This window comes from Pleurodeles waltl, chromosome 7 (assembly GCF_031143425.1).
Source record: "Pleurodeles waltl isolate 20211129_DDA chromosome 7, aPleWal1.hap1.20221129, whole genome shotgun sequence".
Classification (NCBI taxonomy): Eukaryota; Metazoa; Chordata; class Amphibia; order Caudata; family Salamandridae; genus Pleurodeles; species Pleurodeles waltl.
The window spans coordinates 1,204,421,878-1,204,441,336 of record NC_090446.1 but is presented as its reverse complement, the minus strand read 5'-3'; the positions used below and the strand labels follow the sequence as shown (position 1 = coordinate 1,204,441,336).

General features: G+C 48.9%; 1 protein-coding gene across 1 annotated transcript in view; it reads left to right on the top strand.

The window, feature by feature from the left end:
• Window positions 1–19,459, top strand: part of COX10 (cytochrome c oxidase assembly factor heme A:farnesyltransferase COX10) — a 486,623-nt gene that overhangs the window by 70,488 nt on the left and 396,676 nt on the right. The window contains exon 3 of the mRNA XM_069200344.1: window positions 4,826–5,138. Coding sequence (XP_069056445.1) covers window positions 4,826–5,138 — 313 coding nt within the window. The remainder of the gene's footprint in view (window positions 1–4,825; window positions 5,139–19,459) is intronic.

Genomic DNA, 19,459 nt, shown 5'->3' with positions numbered 1-19,459 from the left:
CCGCCAGCAAACACGTCTTCTTCAGCCACGCCTCCGCCCTACACTGGACCGACCACAGCTGCGTCCATTTCACATTCCGACGCGAGACCCGCCACCTCCGCACCCAACCCATCCCTCGTCGACAGTGGAACAAGATCCCCGAAGAGCAACTCTTCTCCACACTCGCCGCCAACCAACCCACCCTCACCACCGACCCCAACGACGCAGCCCTCAACCTCACAAACTGGATCTCCAACTGCGCAGACATCCTTGCTCCCCTCAAACGCACGCATCGACAGACCAACACCAAAAAACCTCTCTGGTTCTCTGACACCCTCAAAGAATCAAAGAAAACTTGTCGCGCCCTTGAGAAAGCCTGGCGCAAGGACCGCACCGCTGACAACATGACCGCCCTCAAGAACGCTACCCGCGAACACCACCACCTGATCCGCGCCGCCAAAAGGAACTTTTTCACCAACAGACTGGACAAAAACAGACACAACAGCAGAGAACTCTTCAGCATCGTCAAGGAGTTCTCCAACCCCAACGCCGTCACACCCTCACAGGATCTGTGCGAATCCCTCGCCACTTTCTTCCATCGCAAGATTAGCGACCTCCACGACAGCTTCGGACACCAGACCCAACCAAACACCACCGAACCGGCATCCACGGCCATCACCCTCAACAACTGGTCCCACATCAACACGGAAGAAACCAAATCCATCATGAACTCTATCCACTCCGGCGCCCCTTCGGACCCCTGCCCGCACTTCATCTTTAACAAAGCCGACGACATCATCGCCCCTCACCTCCAGACCGTCATCAACTCTTCTTTTTCTTCTGCTACCTTCCCCGAATGCTGGAAACATGCCGAAGTCAACGCCCTACTAAAGAAACCTACGGCTGACCCGAGCGACCTGAAAAACTTCCGCCCCATCTCTCTTCTGCCTTTCCCAGCCAAAGTAATCGAGAAGACCGTCAACAAACAGCTGACCACCTTCCTGGAAGACAACAACCTGCTCGACCCCTCACAAACCGGATTCCGAACCAACCACAGCACGGAAACCGCCCTCATCTCAGTCACTGACGACATCAGAACCCTGATGGACAACGGTGAAACAGTCGCCCTCATTTTGCTCGACCTCTCGGCTGCCTTTGACACCGTCTGTCACCGCACCCTAATCACCCGCCTCCGCTCCACCGGAATCCAAGGCCAGGCCCTGGACTGGATCGCCTCCTTTCTCTCAAACCGTTCCCAAAGAGTTTACCTCCCTCCGTTTCGCTCAGAACCCACCGAGATCATCTGCGGCGTACCCCAAGGCTCATCACTCAGCCCGACACTCTTCAATGTCTACATGAGCCCCCTCGCCAACATCGTACGCAAGCACGACATCATCATCACCTCCTACGCCGACGACACGCAACTTATACTCTCCCTCACCAAAGACCCCGCCAGCGCCAAGACCAGCCTACAAGAGGGTATGAAGGACGTCGCAGATTGGATGAGGCTCAGCCGCCTAAAGCTGAACTCTGAAAAAACGGAAGTCCTCATCCTCGGCAACACCCCGTCCGCCTAGGACGACTCCTGGTGGCCCACAGCCCTCGGCACTGCACCGACCCCCACAGACCACGCCCGCAACCTCGGCTTCATCTTGGACCCTCTTCTCACCATGACCAAGCAAGCCAACGCCGTGTCCTCCGCCTGCTTCCTCACCCTCCGCATGCTCCGCAAGATCTTCCGCTGGATCCCCGCCGACACCAGAAAAACCGTGACCCACGCCCTCGTCACGAGCCGCCTGGACTACGGCAACACCCTCTACGCCGGGACCACAGCCAAACTCCAAAATCGCCTGCAACGCATTCAAAACGCCTCAGCCCGCCTCATCCTCGACATACCCCGCAGCAGACACATCTCTGCACACCTGAGACACCTGCACTGGCTCCCAGTCAGCAAAAGGATCACCTTCCGACTTCTCACCCACGCACACAAAGCCCTCCACGACAAGGGACCGGAATACCTCAACAGACGCCTCTTCTTCTACGTCCCCACCCGCCTCCTCCGCTCCTCTGGCCTCGCACTCGCTGCTGTCCCTCGCATCCGCCGCTCCACGGCGGGTGGGAGATCTTTCTCCTTCCTGGCGGCCAAGACCTGGAACTCCCTCCCCACCAGCCTCAGGACCACCCAGGACCACTCCGCTTTCCGGAGACTCCTAAAGACCTGGCTGTTCGAGCAGCGATAACCCCCCCTTTTTTCCCCTAGCGCCTTGAGACCCGCACGGGTGAGTAGCGCGCTTTATAAATGTTAATGATTTGATTTGATTTGATTATGGCAGAGTCATGTCTCAGAACATACCTGGATAGTCTTACCAAGCATCCTTCATATCCTTCCAGGTTGTAGGCACAAAACACAATGTTTATTAGTGACATCTAGTTGTAGACCTCCATTGGGCAGTAGCTGAGACCAGACGATGGCTCCTGGTTTGACCTGTGCTCACAGGAGAGTGCCAGAGTTGCTACAGTCCGAGTCTTGCCAAGGTGATGGTGAAACGGACTGGAGAGAGACAGTGACAGACAGCCTATCTGAGAGATCACTTCCTTGACAAAGCTAGGCTATAGTGTGTCAGTCATGTACAGGCAATGGAACATTTATGGTTGAACACAGCTGAACTGAGAACCTGAACAATGAAGTGTTGGTGACAAGGTCCGGAATAGATATGGCAGTCATGAAAACCCAAAGATGGAATAGGGATGGAGGAAAATCAGGTCTGTGTTGGAAGGGAAATGAGCGATCATTGTCCTTGATATTGGGGTTTCAAAGTGAATGAATGAGGAAGAGTAAGATGATGTCATAAGGGCTGTGTCATTAGTGGGTGGGAAGAAATGGAAGAAGTTCATGGTGATGTAGATGGTAAAACAAGATCTGAAGACGGAGTGGGAAATGTTAACTTAAGACGGGATTGGAGATAGAACCGACCAATGTTCAGAAAGTTCTTAAAAACATCTTACCCAGAGCTGCCTGGCCCAGTGTGGCAACTGAGCAAAGCAGTGCAATTTCTGTGGTGACAGCCCAAGATAGCCACTGCTTTCAGCATTTTGAAGTCTTTGATACATGGATTTTTGCAAATGTATTGTCACTTTAGCTGGATAGTTTCATTTAATTGCTGAATAAGTGCCCAACTACTGCACAATGTAAAATCTTTTGTGATGTTGCATGGGTCACCTCTACCATACTACCCTTATTTTCTTCAGAGTCATTCATAGTCAATGTCCTCATCATATTGGGTCAAAGGGCTGTATATTATTTGCATGCTGTGGGTTCTGATCTTTTTTTTTTTTTCCTCTACTTACTGTGTTTGGGACATCACCTCATTCTTAGCTGAGGTCTGCTCAGATGCTTCCTTCCAGTTTCACTTACCTGATGCACCATTTCTCATGGAAAACATCAGTGGCGGCCAGAAGTTTTAGGGGTGCGGACGGGAAGCACACTCACACACATCCATTAACAACACTCATCAACATTCAAACATACACGGACGCACCAAACATTAATTAAAAAAGATCACACACACGCGCACACACTCTCTCTCTCTCTCTCTCTCTCTCTCTCTCTCTCTCTCTCTCTCTCTCTCTCTCTCTCTCTCTCTCACTCTCACTCTCACTCTCACTCTCACTCTCACTCTCACTCTCTCTCTCTCTCTCACTCTCTCTCACTCTCTCTCACTCTCTCTCACTCTCTCACTCTCTCTCACTCTCTCTCACTCTCTCTCACTCTCTCTCACTCTCTCTCTCTCTCACTCTCTCTCACTCTCTCTCACTCTCTCTCTCTCTCTCTCACTCTCTCACTCTCTCACTCTCTCACTCTCTCACTCTCTCTCTCACTCTCACTCTCTCACTCTCTCACTCTCTCTCTCACTCTCTCACTCACTCACTCACTCACTCACCTTCAGCCTTGAAGGTCCCAGGAGGGTTGGGACTGCTGCCTTGGGTCAGCCAGTGAGGGAAGGCAGCAGTCCCAACTTCATCACAGAGTGGGATGGTGTCAGTGAGACTGCTGATCCCACCCCACTTTGTGACTAGGTGTCACTGATTGACACTCGCCCTGGGTGCTTCAGGGCTTAAACCTGAAGCGCCCAGCTCGAAGTCAATGGATGATGCTGCCCTCTTCACCCGGGGGAGGGCCTCGATGCACCTTTGCTGAGCCGAGGAGGTCACGCCCACAGGAGCCGTGACCTCTTCAGCCCAGCAAAGTTCAGCTCAGGCAGCCAGGAGTCTGCGCAAATCGCGCATGTCTGCTCCTTTCTGTTCCTGTCTGCCTGACCTGAACATGAAGAGTGCTGTCAGGCTGATTGTTCAGTCTGACCGGCACTCTTCATGTGGTGCAAAAGGTGGGGGGGAGCGTTGCCCCTCCGCCCTAAAGGATGGCCCACGCCTGGAAAATATTTTAAGTGGGTGTTAAGGGTACTGAAAATTATGAGATTGAGTCATAGTAAGATCTTGGGATTTGTGCAGGTCAGTGTACGATTTGGAAGCACACCTGAGTTAGTTTGCTGGATAGTGAAAGTCTGACCACAAGCCAGCCTGAGTCACGTTGTAGAACAGAAAAAAGTAAATCCCCACAATATGTTGTCCTCTTGTTCCGTGAGTGAGATAGAGCCTAGGTCGATTGCAGGGCAGCACCAAACCCAAAATATTAAAGGAAATGCACAATAGGTGAAACCGAAGTTCTAGGTTGTACATACTGTAGAGTATTTACTGCAACTACTTTCAGTTTTCAAGAATATGTAAAATGTTTACACTGGCCTTTTGCTTTATAAACTTTTCACTTATTGTCTTTCTTTTCTTTTAGTATGTAATGCAGTTTAGGAACTTGTACCAGCAAGTAAAGCCCAAGCCAGAATCAACAACACTCCCTGACAAAGCCTGTGTTCCAGAAAGCCGGGTCATACATGAGATTGAGCCAGTTTCCACGGTTAATCCAATTCCATCTGAGAGTTTGCCTAGAAGTAGTACGGATGAAGAGAAGAAGCATGAGGGTACATCCCCCAACATCTCAGCAGTGTATTCTGAGTCAAGAGAAGAGAAGCAGTGGAAGGAGATAAAAATTGAACCCGAAAGTTTACCAGACATTCTGGGACGCCTGTTCAAAATTAAACTCACAGGTAATGCAACAAAGGGTGAAGAGATGGCAATGCAGTTTTGGTAACGTAGTAGTGCATTAGATAACCTACTGCAACTTACTCGGATTGGGCTCAGCCTTGCTTCCTTTGTTTCTTGACCATCAACGGTCAGTTAAAAGGTGGTGGCTTGTTTATAGTACCATGTTCCTCCAAACCAACTATACTGAGAGTCCAAATCCTGCATCGTTTTTTACCACTCAAATCCTCTGTATTCTGTTCCCTTCCATTGTGTTAATCATGCACCCATCAGTACGGTGGCCCTTTAGAGATTATGGCCCTCATTCTGACCTTGGCGGTCTTTTCGCGAGACCGCCGAGTTACCGCCGCGGTGAAGACCGCCGACCGCGGCGGTATGCCGCTGTGCGCATTCCGACCGCTGGGACCGTTCCGCCGGGAAACCGCAAGCAGCCACACTGGCGGTCGGCGGAAAAGTGGAGACTGGTCAACCTCCACCGCCACGCCAGCAGAACACCGCCCACAGAATTACGACCCACATATCTGTGTGGCGGTCTTCTGTTGGCGGTCTTCTGTTGGCGGTCACCTCCCCATGGCTCCCGTCGCCTCCCGGAGGACCAACGCACAAGGTAAGTTGACCGTCCGTGAGGGGAGGGGGAGGGTGGGTGTTGTGTGATGTGGGCGTGCATGGGGGTGTGCGTGTGAGTGTGTAGAGGGGGTGTGTGAGTGCGTGTATGCGGTCGGGGGTGCTGCTGTGTCTATGGGTAATGTGTGCTGTTCGGCAGGTGCGCATGTCTGCATGTATGTGTGCGGGTATGTGTCCCCGTTGTGTATGTGTGTGTAGGGGGTGTGTATATGTGCATGTTGGGGGTGTGTGCATGTCGGGGTGCATGTATGTGCATGTCGGGGTGGGGGTGGGGAGGGGGTTCGTACCACCTCCGGGGGGTGGCAGGGGGGTGGAGGGTGTGGGGGGAGGACTCGGGTGGGTAGTGGGGGGTGGGGGAGACCCCTATCAGTGCCAGGGAAGGAATTCCCTGGCCCCGATAGTGCTTACCGCCATGGTTCGCATGGCGGTTCCCGACCGCAAGAAACCGCGGCGGTAGGCAGGGTCATGATACCGTTGGCGGTCTTGGGACGACCGCCGGGCCGGAGTGCGCAAACTCCAGCCCGGCGGTCATGACCGCCGTGGCGGTCGGAGTGGGGAAGTGGCGGTCGATCGCGGCGGTGACCGCCGCGGTCAGAATGCCATTTTTCTGACCGCCGGTCTGTTCGCGGTCCGACCGCCGCCTCTCCGCCGACCGCCAAGGTCAGAATGAGGGCCTATATCTTCCTGTCTGCCTTCTAAAGATGTAGCATAGCTGACACTTGGTGACTTTGCTTATGGAACCTATTGGTCAATATGCACGGCATATCAAAAACAGGTCCTTTCTCCCATAGTTTGCATTCAAAAATCCATGCCATGTTGTAGGGTCACAAAGACAAATTAAAGTTCCACCCGAGATGAATGTGGTTAACGATTTTCACTGAAGGAAGCGTTAGTAGATGAAGCTGTTGGTTAAATAATCAGCCACAAGACATACCATGTTTTCATGGTTGTTATTTTTTTCTGGGGCCAGGTGACCTGGCTGCAGGGTCAAGTGCCTGGGGTTTCAGTCAGATATTTTTTATTAGGACCTATTGCTTCCATATATAAATCTGGAGATTGTGTCAACATTGATTTCTCAGTATTTGTATTTTGACAAGACTACAGAAGGTACCTTTTCATTTTTTAAAACAGTTTCACTCTGGGAATTGGAGGTGGAATCAACCCAACGTAAACTTGACCTGAGTGATAATCTGCTCTTGATGGAGTCAGTAATGGGATATATTTTAACATTAACAGGCCAGTAGTATGCCTGTGTATGAATCAGTTTCTTGTGATGGTCATTGATCGACAGAGAGGACTCGTGAAAGAATAGGAGATTGAAATAAACATGTAGATGCACCCTCGCTATTTATCCCTCATGCCCCTTCCCTGATTCCTTTCGAAACATTATCCAGCAAGCAGGAGTGACAGATACTGAGTAACACTGGGGTTGTTATTGTAAATTCTCAAAGCATACGGCTTCCGTTTATCGTTTGGGCAAGCAGAGGTTAAGGATACTATTAGAACTAAAGTGTATAAGATCACTACGTACATTTTTGTTTCCAATGTGGAAGAAATGACATTTTACAGATAACGATTTATTACTTCGAATGTACAGTTTATCATTTGCCCTTAGAGTCTGGCTTCCGGCTGGCCACGGTTACTGGTGTCGCCTCTAGCTCTATCAAGCAGCCAGAGGAAAAAAATAAAGGCTTGATTTAGATATTGGCAGAAGGGTTACTCTGTCACAACATTGCCTGATATCCCGTCCGCCGATATCTAAATCCCGTTATGTCCTATGGGATTTAGGTTTCGGTGGACTGGAGTAATCCCTCCGCCAATATCTAAATCAGTCTTCAAGCATGGAAGTCATTCTAAACTCAAATTGTCTGATTACTTCCAAAGGAAAGGCAAGTAGAGCTGTAGGTAGCTGTTTGCTGCATATTAATTAGTACTTTGTCTGCAATTAAAAGTTTGTTCACCCTGCAGCCCTTTTTGAGGACTTCCACCCAGAATCTATTTTCTATACTCATAAAGCAAATGGGGTTTCCCCATCCTTCTGCTCACCATATCTTTCAGTGGGTTTGGAAATGGCTTCCAATTTCAGAACATATTCACTTCACACTGACGAGCTCAGATCAGTGGCTAAACTCATCGTTGATTGTTTAACATCTGAGATCCAATTCTGCTTTAGCTGATGAATACAATGTAAACAAAAATTACCTGCTTTTTAGACCTAAATTTATGGTTCGAGTTTCCGACGTTTACAAGTGAAAGTTAGCGAAAACGTTTATTCCTTTCCAGTGCCTAACTGTGAACCAAAAACAGCCCTGGCAATAATGTCCAGACTACCCAGAAATACCCCGCTTCTGGCTTTACATTCATCCTCTCTCTCACCCTCACCCTCGTTCTTTCTCACTCTCTCTCTTCCTCCCTCCCTCTTCTCTTGCACCTGCTACTACAAACCACGGGGAGCCAGAGACAGTGACCCAAGCCTCGGTCAACCACCTTCAAAAACCCTCCTCTAATGGTGCCAGCCTCCCTCCTGTTTCCCCCACCACGTTCCCCTGCATACCTGGGAAGGGCTTGATGGGAGAAATAGTCAATTTAGTCTTGTTCCCACAGATTCTACTTGTTCCTAGATACTGGGGTGAAAACTTTTGATACACGTCTGCAGTGTGGTCTGATGTATAAAAGACTAATGAATCACAGCTCATTTCCTCACAATTTTTACATCTGCATTTACTTTACTTGTTATTCATGTTTGCTCACTTGATGAGTATGGTTATGTATTAGACTGAGGGCTTGTAGTTCGGAGAGTTCTGCTAGGCGGAAATCCGCAAAGTACCGAATAATTTTTTGGGGGTGAGGCACGCTTGGAATTTGGTAGATGCACATAACAGCGACAAAAGGGAGAAAGATATGTTACTTGCATTTGTTCCATAACGGCTACAAAATAATCCGGTTCAGTTACTCCCCAAGTGGCCCGTGTGGACATTCAAAAGCCATCAGCCTCCGTTTTCCATTGACCTGTGCATAATGTTAGAGAACCATGAAACACATTTGTGTAATGCACTTAAATTATGATTTATAATTCTATCTACAGATTTCTAACCTTTTTCCCAGGCAATAGACTGAATACAGAAAAGTTTTATTAGCTCTTCCATGCCGGCGGGGAGTGTCAGCTCCACATTGATGCTGAACATAATATTAAGCTGACATCATCGGAGCCTTGAAGTGCCCATTCTTTTTTAGTGCCGCCAATGCAGATTTGGAGTCCGTTTTTTAACACTCCTGTCCAGATTAGGTGGGGTGCTCCCCTGCAGAACCTGGGGATGAGAGACCTCTTGTCTCCAGACTAGCAGATTCTGCATACCAGGCTGCTCAAACTCAGGGTGATTCAATTGGTGCTCAAGCCCTTCCTTCCTTCCTGTCCAGATCTTGACAGATGGTATGCCTGCGATGTGGTAGATCAACAAACAGGTAGGAGTAGGGCCACAACGTCTGTTTGTGGAAGCCATGTGGCACTGGTCTTGAGCTCTCCAGCACGGAGTTTGGCTGGTAGTACACCATCTTGCAAGTTCTTTGAGCACCATAGCTGATAGCCTCAAGACGGCCGACCACGAGTTAAGTCTCCACTCAGAGATAGTTCAGAACATCCTCATTCATTGGGGAACTCCTCAAGTGTACTTGATTTCAACCTTCAGGTACACAGGTACACGTATTTCAGGGGATTTCCGTGCCCAGCAGTATGCATTGCAAGGGGACTTGGTGTTTATATTTTGGTTAAGGTGGCATTTTACTCTTTACTCTGTTCCTCCGATACCCTTGAGTCCTCAGGTTCTGAGGAAGATTTGCCAAGATGAGACCCAAGTTATCTTCATTAAGCCAGATTGTTCCGGGAGGGTGTGGTGCCCAGAACTTTTGCACCTTTCCTTGTGGCCTCGCTAAGTCTCCCTCCTGGAGTGGATCTCCTCTCTTAGTTTGAGGGACAGGTTGTGCACCCCAACTGCCAGAGTCTCCACCTTTATGCTTTGAGATTGAGGGGGCAATATAGCGACATTCTAAAAACCAGTGGATGTTGTAGATGTCATTGTATCTGCTCACTGTTGTTTCAGCAACACAAAGCACTCCAGAATGTGGAATTGTACCATGTTGCGCTGAGAACAACACAAATCCCACGAAGGCCCATGTGTCAGTTATCCTGAGGTTTGTGCTTGAGCGCGTGTTCATTACGAGCCGTGACTTTTGAAATCGCTTGGCACGGACGTATTGTCTATTTAAAGATTATCAGCTGGTTCTTGGCATTTTCATGATTTACTCTGTTCTCTTCGCTACCCAGGCACTGTCTCCATTGTCCTGAGGAGGCCGGATTTGTTAAGGCCGAAACGCGTCGACTATATATTTTTCGAGGAATGACTCTTGGAATTTATGAACTATGAGCTAAGAAATTACAGATTGTATCGGACTTTCTCTCGGTGATGGCTTCTTTCCACTGAGTCAAGATACTCTCCATGGACAACTGTCATCTCCTTCTTTTGTGACTGCTGGTTATTGATTGGCTCTGCAGATCATACTCTCTCACGGTGCTACAATGGAACTTTCTTTTTGATGATTTTTGTGGAGTATAATATGTATATTTAATATGTTTTTTCTATTTTTTTATTTGTATATAAGATTCCCTTCGGTGCACAGGTATCGGTGGACACTACAGTTTAATTGGTTAATTGGAAATAAAAGAAATTAGTTTCTAGTGAAAAATTAAGCTTTTCACTTTGTTAGTTAAGTCTCTTGGACAGCAGGCCTGTGCTTTGGGGACCATCAGGGAATACCTTACAGCCTTGTTGGCTTTCCTCTGCCTTACAGATCAATCATCCGCGTTCAAGTTGCACATTATTTTCGGTTTCCTCACATGCTTAACAAAGATTTTTTTGTCTACTCCTTTTGTTATGCTGCAGTGAAGCATTAATTTGTTCAAACATTGTTGACAAAGTTTCCCTTTGAGCCACTTCATAGATGCCAGTTATGGCTGTTGACATTTAAGACTTTCTTTCTAGTTGCTATTACTTTGGCAAGATGTCTTAGTGAGTTGTGAGTGCTGAGCAAACATTCACCTTCTACTACCTTTTTTCTTGACAAGTTGGTCATTCAAACCAGATATTCTTTCATTTCCAGGGTTGCCCGTCTGTGCCTTTTGGCCAGTTCATCACCCTGCCTTCTACTAGTATTAGTGGATTACGCCACTCGTTATCCCGGAGCCATCCCTCTCACCAGTATTAATACCAAAAGTGTAGCTAACGCTATGATAGGCTTCTTTTCCCGGATAGGCTTTCCTAGAGAGATCCTAACAGACCAAGGGACACAATTCATGTCAAATCTAATAGCCCAAATATGTCAACTTCTTGGAACTAAGCAAATAAGGACAGCGGTTTATCATCCCCAAACCGATGGTTTGGTGGAGAGATACAACCGCACCCTGAAAACCCTTTTAAAAAAAACGGTTTCTGAGTCAGGAGAAGACTGGGATAGGAGGTTGCCACTAGTGCTGTATGCCATCCGGACCCATGAGCAAGCATCCACGGGACACAGTCCTTTTGAACTAGTGTTCGGACGGCAACCACAAACATTATTAGACATGGCAGCAGAATTTTGGGAAGAGGAGGAAGGAGGGGAAAAATCCCTTCTGGAATATACTAGTGACCTAAAAACCCGACTTCAGTCAGTATGGGAAGACGTTAGAGAAAAATTTGGAAAGGGCTCAGAATAAACAAAAACAGTATTATGATAGATGTACACAAATGAGGACCTTAAACAAGAGGGAGAAGGTTTTAGTACTCTTACCCAGCTCAAATAACAAACTGTTGGCCAAATGGCAAGGGCCATATGAGGTTATAGGAACAGTGACCCCGGTTACCTATACAATCCAAATGGCGGATAATCCAAAGAGAACCCAGATATTCCACATAAATCTGCTAAAAAAATGGGAAGAACCCGCAGGCCCTCAGGCGACTGGATATCTGGTCAACACAGTTAAAGAGTTAGAGATTGGATGGTGTCCTACTGATAGAAACTCCAACCCAGAAGAACCTCAGAGAAATACACACCTCAAACCAAAGCAGCAAAACCAGTTAACACAACTACTCGCTTGTCATGGTCAGGTATTTTCTACGCAGCCGGGTAAAACCACCTTAGTACAGCACCAGATTACAACCCAACCAGGTAAAATAGTACGATCACGACCCTATCATATTCCCGAGGCCCTGAAGGTCCTGGTAGAGGAAGAGATAGAGAAAATGTTAGACCTGGGAATTATAGAACCCTCAAAAAGTCCATGGTGTTCCCTGGTGGTATTAGTTCCCAAACCGGATGGATCAATACGTTTCTGTATTGACTTCAGACAGGTCAATGCGGTGTCTCAATTTGACACATATCCCCTTCCCAGGGTAGACTAACTTCTAGAGAGACTAGGGAAAGCTAAGTATATGTCCACCCTGGATTTGACAAAGGGATACTGGCAAATCCCATTAGCAGCAAAAGATAAGGAAAAGACCGCCTTCTCTACCTCCTCAGGGCTTTATCATTTTAACGTCCTCCCTTTTCCAGCATCTTATAGATTCTATATTACGACCCCACACCAGATACGCAGCTGCCTATCTGGACGATATCGTTATATATAGTGAGACCTGGGATGACCACTTGCACCACTTACATAACATCTTTGCTGTCTTACACCAAGCAGGACTTACAGCTAATCCCTCTAAGAGTCGCTTAGCCTTCAATGAGATCTCTTATTTAGGATATCATATCGGAGGGGGTATCATTAAACCACAGATGAATAAAGTAGAAGCCGTTACTCGCATAAAAGCTCCTACCACAAAAAAAGAAGTACGTTCTTTTCTGGGTCTAGCTGGTTACTATAGGAGATTTATACCCCATTATTCATCTCTGGCTGCGCCCTTAACTGATCTCCTAAAGAAAGGTCAGCCCACAAAAATAACAAACCTAAACCCTTCCCAGACCCGTAGTTATCAAACGCTACAAAGATGTCTCACTACTCAGCCTGTATTGAGTTGTCCAGATTTCAATCGCCCTTCATCTTACAAACTGATGCCTCAGATGTAGGACTGGGTGCGGTTCTATTTAAAAAAGATAAGGAGAACACAAGCCACCCTGTGGTATTCATAAGTCGCAAACTTCTCGCAAGAGAACAGAGATACCCTATAATAGAAAGAGAATGTCTGGCCATCAAGTGGGCAATCGAAAGCCTACAGTATTACCTCCTGGGGAGACCCTTCTTACTTTATACTGACCACGCTCCTCTTACGTGGCTGTCAAGACACAAAGACACCAACGACCGTATTCTGAGATGGTTTATGGAACTTCAACCTTTTTCCTTCCAGGTGTGCCACCTTCCTAGGGAGCTTATGGGACAAGCCGACTACTTATCCCGTTATCCGACCGCTCTGGGACTCGAACAGCCCCATTCAAGGGAGGAGACATGTAACTGGCCGTCTATTGCCACGGTTACGCATCATTTCCCCGAGCCGATAAGCCCATACCCCCGGGGTACTCGAGAGCGAACCGGCATAGAGGAAGTGATGTCGGAGGAGGAGTCCCCGGGAGAGGAGACTGAAATAGACATCGAACGACGTGTGGAAGTGTCAGAGAAACCGGAAGGAGAATTGCAGCTGAGGACTGAGGAGAGAGAGACACCAGGAGAACCAGAAGACTCGAGAGACGGGGAACCGGAGAGAGGAAAGCCGCCCACGAGGACCGGAGGAGACTGGAGAACGGCGAATAGCTGTGCGCGGCGCCGAAGAGCTCCAGAGAGACACAGGGGAAAAACGTAGGAAGCCGCCACGTCCCAGGAGGGGCATGGCACACTCAGGTACGATCGTACCTCAAGTTCAAACTCCTGCCTGAATGGTTACGGGGTGGGAAAAGTCTAGTGGGGGCTGAGGGGAGGAATGAGGAGAGGTGCTTTAAGGAGAGGTGCTTTAAGGAAGGAGAGGTGCTTTAAGGAGAGGTGCTTTAAGGAAGGAGAGGTGCTTTGGAGGAAAGAAAGAACGATTAACCCACGGATACAGTGCTGTAAAGGACCATCCAGCTGTAGAACAATTACTAAGAGAGAACAAGAGAGAGTGAATATTCACGGGAAGGTGAAACCACTAAATAAATAATTCCCATGCACCCCCCTGCACCCCTACCCTCCCACTACCCTACTAACCATCTAAACCCTAAAACCAACATCTACACTTACCTGTCGTCCCGTTCTTTTCATTTTGGGGAAACCGGTCCATCTCCACTGGGACGAAGACCCGAGCCTGTTCCTCCATCAGACGGACGAGCTTCCGATTTCCACCCGAATGCCTAGAGGAAGCAAAACATCACATCCGACTGGTGAACTAACTAGGTGTCAAACAAGAAACCCCAGAAAAAGGGATAAGAAAGAATCTGGAACACAAATACCAATAAAGAAATTATCAAACAAACCCGGTGCTCATATAGTTATTCCAATATCCATCGCGTGTAGACCTAGAACCCATCACAGGTTTCTTTACAAATTTTTCATTTTATATCTCACTCGCTCATAGTTGTAGCCCTTGGGAGCAGTCCTGAGTGAGGTCATCCCATATATCATGCAAGGCGATGCTTTCTTTCCTTCTGCCCATGCACTTTATTCTTTGTCCATGCACTTTAGTCCAAGGGCTCCTCCTGGTTGCAAGGACAGGTGGGGTGGAAGAGTCTACGTTGAGATAAGAAGCCTGGGACAGTTATACGCAAGGATTTATGGATTTATTCAGGTTGCTTTCTTTGTAATACAAGTTAATATCTCACAATATGCACTTTAAGCACTCAGCACTTTTATTTTGTTCCCTCCTTCTTGTTAAAGCACTTTTAATCCATGCAGCTTAATTCATAAAGGCTTATCTTGAGACAAGAATCCTGGGACTGTCATAACTCAGTGGTTTTCAGATTTAGAATGAGTTAATGTCTTGCACAGCACTCGGATTTTATATTCACAATGCCCCATTAGAACTACCCTTCTCCCTCTCTTCCATCATGGAGTGGACCAGGAGTTTTAGCAATTGGAAAAAAAAGTTTTGTTTTTTTTAATCAGTTTTAGTCACTGGATCATTGTCATTAATCAACACGGTTTGTATGTAAATTGTTATGGTTTTTATTAACTAGACAATAAAGATTGACATGACTGCATTCTTTGGTGAAGTGCATGGTGTTGGCAATGTGGTTTCAATGACCAAATTCTGTGATCATTAACGCAATTTCTGACTCCTAAATTTCCTTTCACAATCAGTGCATTGCTCTGCCTCCCGTGGCTCCACCCTCTAAGTAGAGCCCTTTCCCTGGCTCCTCTGAACTTCGAACTCCTGTGAGGAGTTCGAGGCCCTCTTCCACCCGCAGGCTTCTGCCTGTGCCTCATCCATGGTGTCTAGTGGTAGAGCTCTGCTTTCCTACTAGGCTACCTTCTGCCTCTCTCCTCCTTTTGCTTTGCTTTGCTATCTGCTCCACTACTGTCCCTTAGTCCTCCTTTTCCTCATTTCTCTCTCACTCTGCTCTCTCGCTCACTTTCGCTCTCCCGCTCTCTCTCTCCCCCCCACCGCTGCTGCCCCTGCAGCCCTCCCCCTTTTTGGTTCTGCCCCTTTTTCACACTGTTTTTCATCCCCCTCTCACCTCCCAGTTGTCCTCTCCCCCCCCCCACCTCCCTACTTCATGGTAGCCGATACGTGCCTGCGCAGCAGACGTGCGCAGCATGCGCGCCGCTTGTGCGCCGAAGCCGTGCCAAAGACAAACCCGTCTGTGCCTGGACTGGGCCCAGCGCCAGAACCCCAGGCTCCCGTCCCCTCACCGCCTCCAGGCACGTCTTCACTACGACGCTGCCACCCTCCACGCCCTCAACACCGGCCGCTCTCCTGCCTGTCTTCAAGCCTTCCTGCAGACCACCCGCGGACCAATCTCCTGCCGGAACTGCACCTTCACCAGCCTCCACGCCAACAACCCATCCACCAAGGCAGGATACAACCATCTCAGATGTATCCTCCTCAACACCCGCTCCGTCCACAAGCACGCAGTAGAGCTATGGAATCTACTGGACTCAGCCTTCCCAGACGTCGCCTTCCTGACAGAGACCTGGATGAACCCCTCCTCAGCGCCTGACATCGCCATAGCCATCCCCGATGGCTACAAGATCACCTGCAGGGACCTCTCCAATAAACCAGGAGGAGGCATCGCCATCATCCACAAGAACACCCTCAGGATCACGACCAACACCGAAGACACCCTCAGCACTGCCGAACTCCTATACTTCCAAATCCACACTGACCCAACACCACCCTCCGAGGGACCCCCGTCCACAGGGCCCCCGGCCCAAGACAGCAATTCAGCAACTCCATTGCCGACATCATCAGCACCGACGCTCTTGCATCTACTGACTACATACTCCTCTGAGACTTAAACTTCCACCTTGAGAACACCAACGACGACAACACCGCCACCCTGCTCGACAACCTCTCCAACCTCGGCCTCAAACAGCTCGTCACGACACCAACCCACTCCGCAGGACACACACTCGACCCTATTTTCTCCACCAGCAATCATGTCTCTTTCAGCCTCACCACCAAACTCCACTGAACAGACCACCGCTGCATCCACTTCTGCCGCAAGAAACCCACCACACTCCTCTACCCACAACAGATTCCCCACCGCATTTGGAACAAGGTCACTGAAGACCAACTTATCGCGACCCTCTCCCAGAACCCACCCATCGACACCACCGACACTGATGCAGCTGCCCGCAACTTCAGGCAATGGGTCAATACCTGTGCCAATATTCTCGCCCCAATCAAGATCCCTCCAATAGACGCACTGACAGAAAGGCTTTCTGGTTTTCCGCTGACCTCTACGAATCTAAGCAAAGCTGCCGAAGACTGGAAAGAAAGTGGCACCAAGATCAGTCTCTAGACAACCACACAGCCTTCAAAAACGCCATCCGCAGAAACCACCAACTCATCCGAGCCACCAAAAGAACCGCCTTCAAAGACCGAATCAACAGCAACGCACACAGCCACAAAGAGTTCTTCAATGTTGTGAAGGAACTCTTCAACCCCAGCTCCAACGACAACCAGCCACCGCAGGACCTCTGCTACTCCCTAGCCTCCTACTTCCACCACAAGATTGCAGACACCCACAACAGCTTCAGCACCCAGACCCCCCCGGCAACCACCAACACCATAGATTCACCTCCAACCAACCTCCTGCTCTCCTGGACCACCGTCAACGACATAGACACCATCGAAATCATGAACACCACCCACTCCGGCTCTCCATCTGACCCCTGCCCTCACCACATCCTCAACAAAGCAAGCTCTGTCATTGCACCCCAACTACGGAAGATCATCAACAGCTCTTTCGAGTCCACCACCTTCCCGGAGAGCTGGAAACACGCCGAGATCAACGCCTTCCTCAAAAAACCCAAGGCGGACCCAAAGGACCTCAAGAACTTCTGGCCTATCGCCCTGCTCCCCTTCCCGGCAAAAGTCATTGAGAAGGCCGTCAACAGACAACTAACCCGTTTCCTAGAGGAGAACCGCACCCTGGAATCCGGAGTCCACAGCAACACGAGCACCGAAACCACCCTCATTGCCACCACCGACTACATCAGAACCATACTGGACAGAGGCGAAACTGCAGCCCTCATCCTCCTGGACCTCTCAGACGCGTTCAACACCGTCTGCCACCACACCACACCCTACGCTCACGCCTCAGCAATGCTGGAATCCATGACAGAGCCCTGGACTGGGTCTCCTCCTTTCTCACCGGCAGAACCCAGAGAGTCCGCCTCCCCATTCCGCTCGGACGCCACCAAAATCATCTGCGGCGTACCCCAGGGTTCGTCCCTCAGCCCGAGCCTCTTCAACATCTACATGGCCCCTAAGCTAACATCACCCAATCCCACAACCTCAACATCATCTTAGGCCATCTCCGAATGGATGAAGAGCCGCTGCCTCAAACTCAATTCCGACAAGACGGAAGTCCTAATCTTCGGCTCCACCTCCCCTCTGCATGGGATGACTCCTGAACCGCTCCGACTCCCACCGACCACGCATGCAACCTAGGATTCATCTTGGACCCCTCACTATCTATGACCCAGCAAGTCAACGCCATGTCCTCCTCCTGCTTCAACACCCTGTGCATGCTCCGAAAGATCTACAACTGGATACCCACTGAAACTAGAAGAATAGTCACCCAAGCCCTCGTAAGCAGCAAGCTGGGCTACGGCAATGCCCTCTATGCAGGAACCACAGCCAAACTCTAGAAGAGGCTGCAACGCATCCAGAAAGCCTCCACATGCCTCATCCTGGACATCCCCGCCACTGCCACATCACAGACCACCTGAAAAACCTGCACTGGCTCCCAGTCAACAAGAGAATCACATTCAGACTCCTCACCCACGCTCACAAAACACTGCACACCACTGGACCAGAATACCTCAACAGACGACTCTCCTTCTACACCCCGACCCGGCATCTCCGCCCCGCCGACCTCACCCTTGCAACCGTCCGCGTCAGCAGAACTACAACCGGCAGTAGTTCATTCTCGCACCTAGCTGCCAAAACGTGGAACACTCTTCCCACCCACCTGCGCCAGACCAAAGACCTCCTTACCTTCAGGAAACTTCTCAAGATCTGGCTGTTCAAGCAGTTGTCTCCCCTACCCTGCCTTCTCCCTCCTCCCTTCCTCTGCACCTTGAGACCCTCATGGGTGAGTAGTGCACCTTACAAATCCCTGATGGATTGATTGATTATTGCATCCTGGGCATTGTAATCCTGTTTAACTGAACTAATTGGACTAACGTATAAAAAATAAATTATGAAAGGGATCACAGGATTGTAAAAGATGGCATAATCTTCTAACCTTAATTGTGGTGTATAAATGAAATGTGCTGTTCGCGGTGTACCTAAGATGCCAGACAGGACAGTCAGTTGACTATAAAGTCTTCATCTGTTTGCAGAAGATGGCAAGGTTGACATTGTACCAAGGACAATGATAAGGCAGATTGGGTACTATCCAAGGTTCGTTGGTATTGGTTGCGCATCATTCAGTTGCTAATGTCCCGTAGACCCTTGCCTAAGAGTTTTAGTTATTAAATTGTTTTTTCTAAATATATTATGATGATGAGTTTGTGTCATTTAGATAGTTATAGTAAGTAAGTCCAAAAGCGGATTAAGTTTGAGAGGGGGATTGAGATTTACAGAGCCTTGCACGATGTAAATAGAAAATTAGCGAGCCATATGGAAGAAGAAGGATGGAGAGAGATAGTCTCCGATGTCTCACATTGTAAGCAGGTAATCAGCCAATGGCTTATTAGGAAAAAGTGATCTGCTCTGCCAAACACCGATGGCAGATCTTTTACCATGAGCGCAGTGTGTCTTTCATGATAGGTGCAGTTGGACACTCGGGGATTCTCAAGGGTCTCTTCCTGACTTGGGCCGTGGTTTATCGACCCATATTTATAAAGAGAAAAGTGAAAGTGCAAATGTCAGCATGCAGTGTGTGATTGGCTAGAGAGCCAGGGCTGGATAAAGCTGTTTCTTATCAGTTTGCCGGTTGGTCAAGAGGTGAGCTAGGAAGGGAGGGGCAGTAGAAGGGAGTTCATTTCATAGGCTCTCTTCAATAGAGAGAGCACAAGCTATATTGCTTCCGG